The sequence below is a fragment of the Antennarius striatus genome, chromosome 20, assembly GCF_040054535.1.
Source record: "Antennarius striatus isolate MH-2024 chromosome 20, ASM4005453v1, whole genome shotgun sequence".
Taxonomy (NCBI): Eukaryota; Metazoa; Chordata; class Actinopteri; order Lophiiformes; family Antennariidae; genus Antennarius; species Antennarius striatus.
Genome location: NC_090795.1, coordinates 12,917,501 through 12,933,041, shown reverse-complemented (window position 1 = coordinate 12,933,041; position 15,541 = coordinate 12,917,501). Strand labels below are relative to the sequence as shown.

Sequence of the window (15,541 nt, the reverse complement as noted above, 5' to 3'; positions counted from 1 at the left end):
TGAATTGGATCAGACTCAGGAGAGGCCACAGCAAAGGGAATGAAAATTGCTCCTAGCCACATTATTACATTCGGCAGCGCTGCAGAACATGCAACGAGCAAGAATCCAAAAATGGCTTAGGTGTGTTCTCCTTCCTCTGGGGTGTGGTGAGAGGAGTGCGCCGGCCTGGAGCCAACATGGTGGTCACGGTGAAAACCACAAAGTGAAAATAGAGGCAGTCAGGGCCAGGACATGTCCGGTGTGGATTAAAGATAAGCGGGGCCCAGGCACACAACAAAGTCCGACCAAAGACGGACTTGAGGAGTGGAGTTTCTGCGTCACCGGGGTCAGACAAGAGAAATGAGTAATTACATCAACAGAATAACAAAGACCATGTTGCTGGTATTTGGATCAACCAATTAAATTTTTTACGGTAACTGAGACTGGTTTCCAAATGTGCCTTGCTAGTTGGTATGACCAGGGGAATGCCAGGAATGGGAGCCGTCAGACGGTACAAACAAACACCCAGGATGGTGGAGAGAAAATGAGAATGCCAGCCAAGATATTACACTTGAGGCCTGAGGCCGGGACAGACGAGTGGTTGTTGACGTCTCGGACGATGTCTGAAGAGCATGGATGTGAAAAGCATGTTACAATGAGAGAGCAACACTGACCAGGATAGAGCTGTTTGCAGACGCTAAGCCTAGACTGGCTGAAAATACTCGTGGCCAAGAGCAGGGTAATTGTGGTCGGTTTTGGTGTGCTTACAACTTCAAGGTTGTGGTTTGGAGTTCCAAAGTCAAGAACCTCAAAAGCATGTATGGTATTAACTTTACTTGCGGTGTGGATGTTGTTATGATGCAACAGGTATTCAGGAAATCAGAGATGAGTAAACAAGTCTAGATAGCAGATGATCATATCCAATAAAGATGCACAAAAATACCTGAAGATGAATTCATGTCAGCGATATCATTATTATCATGAGATAATCATTAAATATTAGCAAGTAGACTGATGGTGAACAACTCTTATCCTGGAAAATTGTGGCTGTTAATCAGTTCATATAAGCTCCTAAATTTAAAAACTCTTTTTTCAGCATTTTGAAACCTGCTGAAAATCATTGTTACAAATCATTTCTCAGTGACTGACAAAGTTACTCACCAGAGGTTCCTTGTTTTTAACAAGTCTTATGATTTTCACAGAATCCTCATCGTCGTCGATGTCTTCGGGCAGTGGAGGTAGTTCAGGGTCATAACTCTTCTGGGCAACAGTGTCATGGACCGACAAGAGACTCTAGAGCAAGGAGAAGGATAGAAGGATGGATGGGAGAAAAGAAACAAGAAGCCAGGAATATCAGTCATAGCATAAAGTCCTCAGTTTTACCTCTGTCTAATCAGTAAAATTAAGGAGAGCAATACATGTTATTAAGACTTGAATCCATCATGCCTTTTCTGGGCAGGGAAGAGAAAACGCAGAGGCTTCAGGGAGGATGGTTATGAATTCGAGCGTCTCACTAAAGTGCTGGGTGATGAATCTGAAAACATTCACAGCCAGAACTCTAAGCTACATACGTTAATTGCCATTAGGCCGATGCTCTCGCAACAGAAATCTCTGATACAACTCTATGATTAAAGGCAACCAGCACGCGGCCTGGACCACTGCTCACAAGGGACTGCCAGTGAAATGATGGGGAGGCAAAGTTGGCCACCATTTTCATGGCTGATCTTTTCCAGAGCAAGCAGGCAAACACTTCAGAGAAGCAATGTTCTGCACGGTTCGGCGGTAGGTTCAAAGCAATGAAGTTCTCAGTGGCCTCAGATATTTCACATGTTCACGAGCAGACATTAAAAACAGAAGGGATGCAGACAAGAATGATGCCATTGAGATGTTCATTTTTTAAAACTATTTAACGACTCTGTGTCCGGAGATGCAGCTGCTGGACGCGTGCTGCTTTTTCCGTGGTTGAGGAGAGGAGAGAAAAAAGTGAGAAAAACATCTTTCAACCCATGTGCCAGAAAAAAGGAGAGAGAAAAAGTGAGAGCTAGAGAGAGAGAGATGGTGGGAAGAGGAGCAGTGTGTTTTATGACATGGGAGCATGCTGCAGTACTGCATTCAAGATGTTACTAACTGGGAGCAGATGAGAGGAGGAGACACAACAGGAGGTCTGTGGCCAAGATTCACTCCGAGACAAGATGACCAACACAAATATGAATGCAGACACGTAGTTCATGTTGTATGAGGTCTTGGTGTATTTACTCCATTTATCATACACTGTAACTTTAAGGTGTGATTCTGGCTTATTACAAATGAAATTTAAACTGTAATTAGAGTTAAGTTTAGAAACAAGTTGTGATGAGTCTTACTTTTAAGTGTTGCACTTGACCTGCTGACCCTTCGGTTTGGGGTCAAAGGGCACAGGTCAAACTCATCCTGGAGATGAGCAATCATTATCATATTAGACGAGATGCAACAAAAATGTAAACCTGATCTGAAACGGGATTTGTCATGTCTGTGACAAAAAATAGGCATTTAATTTTGTTCACACTTTCCAATAAGAAAAAAATATCAACTGAAAACCTAGTTGTGTTTTTCCATTCACTGAAGACCAAACACGAAGCCCAGTTGCAATTAGAATTTTTATTTGATTCACATTAATGCCCAATTTTGATGGTAGAATACCTAAAGTAGGTTTTAAATTAACACTAGGCCAACGGCGTAATGCGAAACAAATGACTTGACCCTCACCCCAAAAAAACTATTTCATGGAAGAAGACTTACTTAGTGATATTTATTCTCTTCATCATCTTACTCCCTCCATGATTTCTGTACTTTCTTGGTTCTACAGTCCAAGCTTCAAATGTTATTAATCCTATTGTGCTGCTGTTCAGTCTCTTCAGTTTTATATTCATGGGGGGTTTTTTTGGCCAAAATGTTTCCTGCATCATTTTGATCATTTCTGGGAACGGGCTGTGTACCTGCTGGCTTTCATTTAGAGCAAACATAAACACCTTGTGCTGTATTGTCTGCGGACACCGTCCTCCAGGGATGAAATACTCTCTCTGCTCTGGAATGCTGCAGTGATACTGCAGGCATATGTGGACAATATAAAGTACTTTAATGTGCTATAACAAGTAAATACTGTGTTCATAGCCTTATGTCACCTCATAGGCAAAAATAAAAGAGTGTTAAATTTTGAAACTCTCCTCCAGAGTGTAAACCGATTCAGACATTGATAAAATATCATCAAGTAAATTTGAATAAAAATGTATCTGACTTTATAACCAGCATAAAATCAATCACTTATATACTAAGTTCATCCTACAGAGGTAATGGGAAATCGATTTTAATCTGGTCACTTATAAAATACGTAGTTTTCTTGGAACATCTATTGCTTCAATTCACCCGTCTTGTGACGGCAAACCTTGAGACAAAGATCATTTTCCATGTTTGAGTTGGACACATGTGGCACTGTAGCTGAACGTATGGGGTTGGACTGTCAGTCACAGCACATGATCTGGTTCACAACAACATGCGGGTCAGCCAGGCTTCCATCAGCCACACGGCAGGATGGGACGTCCAAATTAGTCCCTACAGGACGAGAGTGCAGTACTGCTGGAAAAGTTTGTCAATCATAGAGCAACATAATGGTTCATTAAGGTCTTTTTTTGTGTTTTTTTCGTCTTCCACCTCACTATTTAGCATCTCTGTTTTTCTATTTACATGTCTGGTTTTAACCTGTGGAGGTGAATTTAATAAGGTTTGTCATGAATATATCAAAACTGTCAAACCTAAATCATTTATCAAATGTGATGACCGGGTTTGCAAAATATAAATGTTTCAAGCTAGATAGATAGATAAATAAATAGATAAATACTATTGATCCCAAAATAAAGCTATCATTAATCGATAATAATACCGGGATGTTCGGTTTTCCATTCTTAACATGCATTCATGCAGCATACTGCACTTCCCTCAACTGTGTACATTGAGAGATTACAAACCAGCTTTTAAAATGTATATCTCCACCTTGTGCTGTGTTGTTGTTTTTTTTTTGTAGTGAAAGCAATTGGGCTTTATAATTGTCGACTCCATTACGTTATACAGCTTTAATTTTCTTTTAGCAAATTATAGAAGCTCCTCATTCTGGGGACAATAATTTACTGGTTCAATACATAATGAGCAAGCTCATTGAGAATTTCCAGCTTAATCTTAATTCATAATGTTGTAAACTGAAAAACAATATATTATATTGTAGAATGAAAAAAATGAGAAATGTGAATGAAAAAAGTTTCGTTTTAGATTAACAGGAAACTCGTTTCTTGTAACAGTAACAAAGAAAAAACCAACACAAAAAACAAGAAACAATTCTTGTGCTCCATCTCTACCTTCAAATTTCCTTCTCCTGCTCACTTCAACCTTTCCTCCACTGACCTGCCAGTTGTCGTTTCCTCAGAACTCTATCCATCATGTCTAATACGCTGACCTGCGAATGTCCTCTCATCGATAGCACTTCCTCAAATCTGGAATTGCTCCCCACTACGGCATTCTCCTCATGGCCATGCCTAACTATGCGTAACAGAGACACAGCTAATTCCTTGTAAAAACTTTCTAGGAAGTAGCAATAACAGCTGTATGTTAATAGGTAGCACATGGTACATGCCCTGGCTGGTGACAGCTGACACGCGGGTACCACTACACAGGTATGAATGTTTTACACACACAAATACACTCTTTCTGGGTTGATACACGTCAGTAGGTTTTGCCATGACATCTAATTAAATCTAGGGTAAAAATCCTTTCACAGGCCCTACAGCACAGACCTGGGGAGGAGAGGAACAAGAAGAGTGAAAGATGGAAAGAAAGATGAAGGGAAGCCATACCACCCTTGTTTTCCAGGCATCCCGTTCATTCTCGGTTCATGCGTTTGTGTTCATTAGACATAATAGGGATCCTAGAATAACAGATCACTGAGCTTGACTAAATAAACCAGTTCGTACATTCCTGGCATTGGCCTCTCATTAAAGCCCCCTGGTCCTGTCACTGGACTACTTGTTTTTCAGTAGGTAGTGTTGGATTAATGCAGGGAAACCACTCTCCCCAGGCAGGAATGACCCTACGATGGGTTGAATACCTCCGAAACGCTGCTGTAGGCCAGGTGGGATTTGACACTCATGCCCACCCTCTCGAAGCCTTGAACCTCAGCCAGTACCGCCCCGAGTCAAACACATTCTGTAAATGTGTATACACACACGTACCTCCACACACACTGGTGGAAACAGACGGCCATCATAATTGGCACTTTCATCATTGTCAATATTGGTCTTGCTGACGGGGGCTAATACGGGTGAATATTGTTTTTTCATGTGCAAACGGTAAAAGAAAAGTTTGAGGCAGAGAGGGAAGGCCAGAAAGAAAAAGGAAGAGAGAGGGGAGCTTTAAACAGGCTGATTTATATCCCCACCCTAGGTATGGATCATTTCAGCCATAATTAAGAGTGATACAGTTACTATCGCACAGAGACGCCATTCAAAGACAGCAGCCATCTGCTTGTGTTTTACACCCCCGGCCCTGTGATTTACACTGAGGTTGGCTGGGATGGTATCAAGTGCCCTGGAGGACAGATGGAGACAGAAAGAGCAAAGTTTTAATACTTTATTCTCGAATCCCACATGCTGCCTACGGTTTGACACACAGTGACAGGAAATCTCAGGGAACAGTCAAAGCCCTCCCTTCAAACCGCGATGCTGGAACTAATCTATTGTTGACCGAGTGTTGCCTCCGAAGCCAGCAGGAGTTTTCAGCCTGGTTTAAGGCCCAGATGCTCAAAAACTGGTGATGGACTCGAACCAGTAGCAAGAATGATGCTCTCCTTCGAAAAAGGATGACATACTATCAAGATAACTAGAAGTCGATAATTGTTCTGATTTTCAACCTCATCACAGACAAAAAACGTAACAACATTGAACAGATTCTTACACTGTGCTCGTGCTTTCCAATGTTTTTTGTGGTATTTAAAGCTCATGAAATGTCTCTCAAAAAAGTTATTCTTTTTATAATCTTAGCATTTAGTTTAGCGATAACATTCCAGTGGACTCTAGGTCACCTTCTGTGGTTTCAGTTGCTTTTGTGCTTCTTGCAGTGCTGTTGGCTGATAGTACAGGAAGCAGTAGCTGAATATTTTCCATTGTTTGGTGAGGAATTGTTTGGCTGACCTCGTCCGATGCTGGAGAGGAGTTTGGCTGAGCAGCATATGGAAGAGGTCGGGTAACAGAGTGACCACGGCGAATAAAGAGCACGGATAGAAGTTTAGAAATTCTACATCCACTTATAGAACAAATAATCGATCAAATAAAAAAGTATCCTACCTTCCCTGGATAAAATTATTTTGGTTCACCGTGGATTGAACCGAGGCCTAGGCCTGTCACAATCATTACATAATCGTCTGATTGCGATTATTTGACCTCGCCAAGATTATTTTGCATAATCATTAGAATTGTTTCTATTCATCTGTATAAAATCAGCTGGATAAAATAGAAACAGTAAATCCATCAATACGGCCACATCATTTTCCACCGTTTGATGTTCGACTGGCACTGATTAATGACGTCATCTGGTCGCGTTTACTCTGTTATAAATGGAGAATTAAATTAGCCTTTACGGCCACTGACTGCTCTTAAGACACTTACGTTTTTAATGAGCACCTACTGAAGTGAACACCGTGAATCATTTAGTGGTGAAGCCAGACACCAGGCCACAGCTGTGAGCACATTTCGTTTTTAAGCCAAACAAAAAAAGGATAGTCCAGTAAGTTGTAGAAAGTGATTTGTGGTCTAAATATAATGTGACAGTGCCAATAAGCTGCTTTTCTTCATAAGGTGTATTTCAGTTACTAAACCATAATATAATAGTGGGATTAAAAAAAAGAAGAAGAAAATTAAATCATTAATCAGTTATTTGAATGATCGTTAATTGTCAGCTAACATGTAATGAATGCTTCAGGTTTAACGAAGTCATTACAGGTGACCTGGGTAGTTTTTATGGCTGTTAATCTGTTACTCCTTAAACACAACTTCATATCTAACATCTATCTAATGAGTGCAGCCATGAATCAATCTGCAAGGAATAAAAAAAGACAGATGCACCACATTTAGCTGTACAGACAGCCGGCGTGGATATTACTCATGACACTGACTGATACTGAATGGAGGCTCAGCGGCTTTAAGCTCCCGTAAAGGACAGCAGAGAAGATGAGGGATGGAGGATGAGTTCTCGTGTGACTCCTACAGAGCGAGGACCACCTGACCCACAGTCCCATCTTCTGCTTTCACCCCTCCTCCCTTCATCCGTTGCTGCTGCCTCCTGATCGATGACTTTCACTAACTCTGCAGTTTGATGGATTGACCTTTGCCATGCCAAATACCTCTGCTGTGAGCATAATTAATATAATAAAGGAGGTTTTCTCCCGACAAATGCATGGTTCATTGCAAGAGCACTGAGCATTCACTGGCACATTTCTTTTTGGACTTGACAAAGATGAAGGAGAACGCAAAGTCCCCTTGAAGCAAAGAATGAGAGCAACGCGGTGATGGATTGAGACCATTTGTCTTCAGGATAGTGTCTGTGTGACTGTGTGATTGTGTGTACATCCACCATCAAATGTCTGAGATTGTGGGTGTTGATTGGTGGTCAAATGCGATGACACCAATGATTTGTGACTCCATTTTGCGAAAATTTACTCGGTGTAACTGTTGATTTATTGTAATGTCCACCTGCATTGTTTTAATATAAGGAATGAATCATTACATCAGCAGCATGGATAGGTTTTTCCAAGTTTTATGCCTGATCGTTTTGGGAACCTCAGGTCTTTTCACAACTCCTGACACTAAGCGGTATTTAACTATTGTATTGTATTGTCGTGAAGCAGGACTTCATACTGAGATGTTGTTTCTGGCAGAAGGCAGATAAGCATTACGACAGCCTTTTGAAAAGGAGCCGTCCAACTCTCCTTCTATCTTGCCATGGTGCAGGCAGTCCTGTCTGGCGGAGACACCTGGAGGGCCTGATGGAGACCACAGTTATGCATTTGAAAATAAAAATGTGTAAATTAATTGTCTGTGTAACGAGGCCAGCGGTCACAGCCAAGGCGAGCAGACAGATTAAGGTCTGGATCTAACCTCCACATTATTTTGCCTACAGCGCAATAAATCACATCACTGTAATGCCAGCAGTGTTTGGGTGATAAATCTTCATGAATAAAAGCCAAGTGTTTGATTCGCTTTGTCAGAACTGCATGGTATTCTGATAATACTGTAGTCCTTTACAGACAATAGATTGTTTTTTGAATAAAGGATAAATAAATACGAGTAAATAAAAAAACAGGAGCTAAACTCACCTTTACATGAGGTTTGTCTAGAATTTGTAGAAGCTCTTTGATTTCTCCACTGGCCGACTTCCCTTCCAGCTGCTGCGACAACTAAAGAGAAGACAAAGACCATTCAAAAATGAAAAAATGCAAAATGTAAATTTACAACAGATTAGCACTATCCTATTAAGCATGATGAGGTCATGCTCATTTTATTAAGTATTTTTACTGATTTGTCTTTAAAGAGATATAGAATATTTTTATTTTGTTAGCGGCTACCATACTGATGAGTAGCAGTGAAAAGGGGCAAACAGTTACATCTAACCAACTTAGAGCAACAAAACAGATAGAAAGTCAGAGGTTCCTCATCAAATTAACCCCGGGGTCAAAAGGTCTAAATGTCATGACAACCTAAAGGTTATCAAACGGTCAAATGTACCCTTCAGTTTCTGACTCATCTGAAAAAACCACTGATTATCTGAATATCTTCCTTTAGTATTCACTCTACATCATCACATGCAGCGAGAGTTCATTTTACCTCAAGAAAGTAGTGCATCCCTGGGATGCGCTTCAAGAAAAATTTGTGCATCCTGACATGATGCTTATGCATCCCCAAAAGTAATAATAGAATACATGGAGTGAGTTTTGCTAATAGTACAATATAAAAACTAAAACAAACTGCTAAGTTTAATGGTTTTATTAATGACTACATCATAACTGTTTAAGTAAAAAGAAAAAAAAAAGAAAAATTATATAATACTTTTTACAACCTGATTGTCATTTAAAAAAACAATTTTAGAAGAAAAGATGTTAAACAGATTTTTTTTTTCACTTTTGCTTTTCACTCAATAGTTTTCTTTCCCTTCAATTCATGTATTCTCCTGTGGACACTACACCAAGCTGCCAGCCTTCTCCACAAGCTAATCAGTAATATCTGTCTCTTTTTCTTCATTAACTTTTGTTTGTTTTTTGCTTATGAAAACACTCATTTTCACTTGCTTTTCCTCCAACTTTTGCATCTTTTTCGGAGGCATGGTGATAATCAGTCAATCAATCAATCAATCAATCAACCTTTATTCATATAGCGCTTAATCACATCAGCAGACATTTCAGAGCGCTTTCACAGACAGAGAAACCCAACAGGACTCTCCAAGCATAAGCAACAGTTTATGATCGCTCTGGAGGGTCTAACAAACTCCTCCCTCTTGCTGCAGCGTGTAAAACGAGAAAATTGAACAGATGCACATGTAAAATGTATTTAATTCATTTCTCTATAAAAATTATTTAACTGACTTACTGATTAATTAAACTTTATTTATGGGGCTCATTGGACAGGAATGGTCATACTGTTCTAGAATAGATGCATCACAGGGAAAATCACAGAATTGTCCTGATAATTTACTTTTCATCACATTCAAATGAAAATCACAGGTAGAAAGGAAAATGGCCCATTCTTTTTGGAAACAATAGGCAGTATGAGAGCATCTCAGAGCAGCTGGACCGAGTTGGACTACATTCATGATGGATGTCTGGTAGCTCTGAGACGAGTGACTCTGCTACGAGAGCCCGGGCCACGCTCCTCCGTCTGCACTCTGATTTATGGCTGATCCTCCTGGATGTGGCCTTAGAGTGGAGAGGAGAGGCGAGCATTCGCACACAAAGACCTGCTTGTTCTTAACTGGGATCAGGGGCTAATGTCAGCTACACGAGTAAGGCCACTGGAGATCACAAACTGGGCTTTGACGGAGATCGAATAGAGATAGATCACACACACGTGAAGTTCTGTTATTCCATATTGGTCACATTGTTCTGGATCCTTTGGTTATTTCAGGAAATTAAATGTGATTTATCAGCTGGTACTCCACATGCTCTAATGAACTCATTATATAAGAGTCAAATTAGTTTTTAGCTATTATTATAACGTATACTATTATAAAGTATAGTAGGACTTTCTAGAATGACTTTTGTTCAGTCTACTTCTTCATTTTAGATGTGTACTTTATTAAACTGGTATCCTGTTTCTTCATATTATGTGTCCAGTCCTGTAGTGTCTGTGTACTCCTACTGCACCTGTCTACATATACTGTACAACACCTACTGCTGTCTGTGCCACCACTACTCTGCTGCTCTTCCTGGTGTGTCATTTCCATCTCCAAATCAAGGGTTAAAGGACAGAGGATGACATATTTTGTACAGACTGTCAAAGCATCTGTTGTGATTTGTAGCTCCACAAATAACACACGGGACGAAATTACAAAACAGAAAAGAAGACAGTTTGCTGATGAATGTGATGCTGTTCAGTTCAGTTATTCCAATGAGCAGAATTGTTGCAACTATAAATCACTTGAAATACTTTAACTCACAAAACAAAAGTTCAGGTCCTCAGTTTCACAAAAAAAAAAAAAAAAACTTGAATATTAACACTTAACAAAACTTTTCTGCTGAGAAGCAGAAAAGTTCAATCTCGCCAAGGTGCAGAGCACTCCTTAAGTCAGGTGTCGACAGAGGTTGGGAAACTAGTTTGTTTGACTAATGACCCCTGTGGTGCAGGAGTACGGCAGCAGAGGCAAGGCAGAGGTAAAGCCAGAGGGATGAAGGTTAAACTGGGGTTAGGGAGGGCACTGTGTCACCTGACTTGAAAACAGGACCATGTGTTTTTGGCTTGGGGGTTTCTCTTCATTACTTCCATAGGGTTAACCACCCCAAGGGAGAGAGATCAAACTAATGAATAGTCCTAATGGTCAAGGTTATTCTAGCTGCACCTCAGGCAACCTTAATCAAATATATCCCAGAGACCAAGAGGGGAACAATAAAAACAAAATGTGGAAAGAAGAGAAAAAAAAGCAGTACAAATTATAAGAAGAAAATAGAATAGAAAAACAGAGAGAAGAATGGAGGATGAAAGAAAAAAAGTGGAGACAGAGGTGAGTCTGGGTCAGGGTCTTTAGCAAGGAAAAATCTCTTGCTGTGATGCTCGACATCCATCATGTCACTGCCCAGCTGTTTACAGGCAAGGAGGGGCGCTAAGAGAGGCACAGAGCAGCGCACCTCCAGTCCCTAACATCATCCCATCGAAGCAACTTGTCCCATAAATCAGCACGGACGACAGATGGGACATGTTTGACAACACGCTCTGATCTCTACCTTCATGCTTCCACGTCAGAGTCATATTTTCCATCCTCAGACCTTCACAAAACGAGAAGGAGGGGGCAAAAAAAATGATGGTGATCTCCTTTGAGACTGTGTTTATTTCATTTGTTAAATGTCATGGCAGGCGCTGCCGTGTTTAGATAGGTTTGATCCCAGAATGTCGGTTTACAGCCCTCCCTTGAACCTGAACAGCTAAAGGCTCACGAGTTTGATATCTGTAGCTGATAGTATATCAATGTGTTTGAGTGGACTTTTTATAACATATAAAAGCTTTTTATGAAAAGAAAAAATACAAAAATGATCTCAGCCAGTCAGTATCATCTATTTTATATGATAGATAAAATGCATTGTGGATTGATTTAGTGTGTAACCGCTTAACAATATATCAGTTGGCTGTAGGGAGAATACGACCTGAATACATTCTCCAAGAGCATTTTGATTTGATTTTATACGGTCTTGCACACACAATTTTCCTATTACTTTAGTTCAAGTAATCGTTGTAAAGTTTGAGGCTCTAAACACTGGCTTTCACACCCTTATAAATATAAAACATAAGATGAAATGATAAATACAGGATTTCTTTATGTGGAAATAATCAAATTTTAAGAGAGCCCAAGTACCAGAAGGAAGTTTCTAAAAGTGACATCAACCTAAATATACTTCGGTGGGCTCATTCTAAATATCATGTATCATTTAAATAAGTTAAGATGTTAATGCTTAACTGTTCTACCAATAAAGACATGTGGGCAGGATTGGCCTTTGCCAGATATAAACTCATCAGGCTGAATCTTGGATATCTGACCTTAATAATAATGATCCATGATGAACAAGTAGCCAATATTCAAAAAAGTCCTCCAAAAAATGAGAAGGGAATTACATGGATTTCTGCAGATAATAACAACCATATGGAGACATTTCTTATATTGGCTATAGAGTTCACTCAAAGTAAGCAGGTAGGTAAATTTGTCTATATTAACCACAATGCTGTATGTCAGAGAAAATAAGATAACCAAAAAAACAAAACACTAGTCAATCTGCAAAATTTTGTACTTCTTTCTCGAGTCCCTCATTCTAGGTTTGGACCGTGTACCAGCGCTCTCTGATGGCACCCAGTGGGCTTCCCATGGAACAGCAGGTATTTGGATGAGCATAAAGATGTTGGGAGGTGGGCCAGAGAACAACAAAAAAAAGCTCTGAGTAGAAGAAAGGGAGTCAGACACCTGGACATGCGAATTCTCAGTTTTCCAAGTTTGTTCTACCAATAACAAACATAACCAAATGTGTTTATGTAACTTAACATACAGGTATTTAGGATTTTTCCTCATGCCATTTGTGTGGGTATTGCATGGAATATTGTACAAAACGATCAATATTGTTTTCATAACTCAAAATAAAATGTCATTCATCGGGGGAAACAAGAATAACTTCTGGTTCTTCTCATTTTGAGGGCTTTGATAGGATCCCAGTGATATACTGTATGTCACACGATTGGAAGATCTTTGATGGCAGGATACAGAATGCCAATTTGAGGGAATTATTTCTTTCAAAAGAAAGACCATGCAGCAAAGGTTAACAGGTTTAGTCAGAGCGAAAGTCTTGCCTGCTTTTTCTTTCTCCAGCTTTGTAATAAACGTCACCAAATGTTGTCCTTTGAGTTTATTCTTGAAATACTTGAACAATAATCATAGCCTTTTCTTCCCAAATACACATGCTTGACACACTTCCAAACAAATAAATTTAATATTGTTAATTGTGGATTTTTCTTTGATTTAAAAAGGAAGAGGCAAGTGTTTCCCAGCAACAGCAACAACTGGGCCGACCGCAACCCAGTCCTCATGAAGCTAGCTTCCTCCTTTGTTTGGTCACCTGCATCTACACCAACCTACACTAACTGTATGTTCTCCTTTGATTTTAAATGTCTCACAGAAACAGCACATTTGACCAAAAAACTGGTTGAAAGACCTTCAGAAAACTATCTCTGCAATCTCTGCATCTCTACATCCACAAGAGTGTGTGTGCAGTCACCCAACAACATATCTTTCCATGTTTAGAACACAGCACCTTCTGCCTGGACCCAGGACTCATGTGTTCAGGCAGCGTTGGCTACGCTGGTTTGTTTGAGCAGTGGCAGTCACCTGCTGCGTGTGCTCCACAGTGCAGTTGGGGTCGGATGGGGGTTGAAGTGTCATTTTATGTTAGGCAATAAATTAAACCTCCATTACCCGAAACCCAAGCCCAAAATGAATTTCATTTAAATGCAGATCTCTCCTATAGCACTTCAGTCCTCAGACACCACTTCAATAGCGTTCATTTGGAGCGGTGACATGGGTGAAAAACAATCTGGTTTAAAAATACATCGCAACGATCTGGGGTTAGGAGTTGGGTTTTTGTTTTGACCAGCCAAGAAGGAAGGCAGACTCAGAATTGTGGTGTGCTATGAGATGCTTTGATACATCATCTCTCAGATACCTGATAATCCCAGGGAGACACTTTGTGGGGCATTTACCAGGAAGCATAAATTTGAAAGTCTGTAATTTGACAGAAAGTACGAGGAACAAAATGTGTAAGTGGGAGTGAAAATGGAGGCAGATATTTGGGGGTCTCCTGAGCAGTCTCTGGCAACGACCTGGAGAGGCAGAGTAAGGAGAAACAGAAGTCATCCGTCACTTTTTGTTGGCTACCCTGAATCTGGTGGAGTTCCTGTCTTGGTGTTGTCTGGTTTGTGACGTCCTTACCCAAGATGAAGAGCAAAGCATGAACAAAAATATCTGATTTAAGAATATTTCTTGAAAGATTCAAGCTCAGCCATTCGGTTGAGGGTCTTAGATTTTTTTTTGTGAGTCCTGTCAGAAGAATTCAAGCGTGGGAACCTTCTGGATCATTCTGGCTCCTCCAACAACATTTGTGGTTTGTAAGGGCAGGAAAACCACTCCAGTCCACAACATGTCCTTTCTTTCGTGGCAGCCTGAGGACACTCTGGACTTCTTCCTCTGTCTTTATCCCAAATGACTGCAAAATCTTCGGCCAATCTTTCTCTCATCTTTCCCTTGACTTGGTACTAATTAGGATGATGTATGGCTGTGGGCTCTTTAGAAGGGGAGGAATAATCGGAGGCACTTTGATTACAATAAACAGAACTGGGAATTTCAAACAAAACCACACACCAGCATAAGAGCCTTCCTTTCCCCATTCACTATGCCAGGCTGGTTCTTGGGTTTACACAGGTGTGGCTGTGTGTGTGTGCATGCGAATGCACACATGTGGTTCTCAGCGAGGTAATCGCACGCTTACGGTCACACGTGGCTTCCAACAAATATTGCAGATGAACATGACAGTAACAACTTTCAGCATTTACGCAGCAAATCAGACTGAAAAGCTTTCCCTGTTTAGTGAGTGACGGGGTGTCAGCACTGCTCTGGTTGGTATTATGGGCTGCGTGGTGACTTCTTATTAACAGGTTAACTAATGAGGAGGGACTGAACGCCATAGACATCCGCTATCCGATGTTTCCTCTTCCTAAATCTGAATATATAATGTGCGCTCTCTGCCACAGTGTTCTGTTTATATGACGCAATTCATTCTCTCCACAATCATCTGCAGTTTGTCTGCAGCCATGATTTGTCACAGCCTGCCCATCCATCTTTAGCTTTCCTTTGCATGAGTGAACTTTCTAACTGGTTTCTGCCCAAGGAAAATGATCGGCCTGCTTTTACAAAACTGGATATTGTGGTGTTTTGTGAACGACGTTAGACCAGAGAATGGGCGGGACGGCAGGCAGTGTGTGTTATCGTGGTGTTATTTTAACACAGGGTGAGTCTAGAAAGCCAAACTGAGAAGGGGGCAAATCAGGGCACGAGGTGAAAGAGGACAAACATGGCCAAATGTCCTGCGTCCGACTGGGATGGGTACTATGTGTGTGTGTTACAGACATGAAATAGAGACCTTGAGTTTAGTCAGCACAATATTTTAATGCCGTGAGCAGAACAAGATAAACTACCTACCTGCTGAAACCAGGATCTGAGTATAAGCAAATCGTATTTGCTTGGTTTC

General features: G+C 40.6%; 1 protein-coding gene across 4 annotated transcripts in view; it reads right to left on the bottom strand.

Annotated features, from left to right (window-relative positions):
* Positions 1–15,541, bottom strand: part of mpp7a (MAGUK p55 scaffold protein 7a) — a 112,160-nt gene that overhangs the window by 45,591 nt on the left and 51,028 nt on the right. For all 4 annotated transcript variants that reach the window (XM_068304073.1, XM_068304072.1, XM_068304074.1 and 1 more), the window contains 2 exons: positions 8,372–8,452; positions 1,141–1,272 (listed from right to left, as the gene is read on the bottom strand). In XM_068304073.1, coding sequence (XP_068160174.1) covers positions 1,141–1,272; positions 8,372–8,452 — 213 coding nt within the window. The remainder of the gene's footprint in view (positions 1–1,140; positions 1,273–8,371; positions 8,453–15,541) is intronic.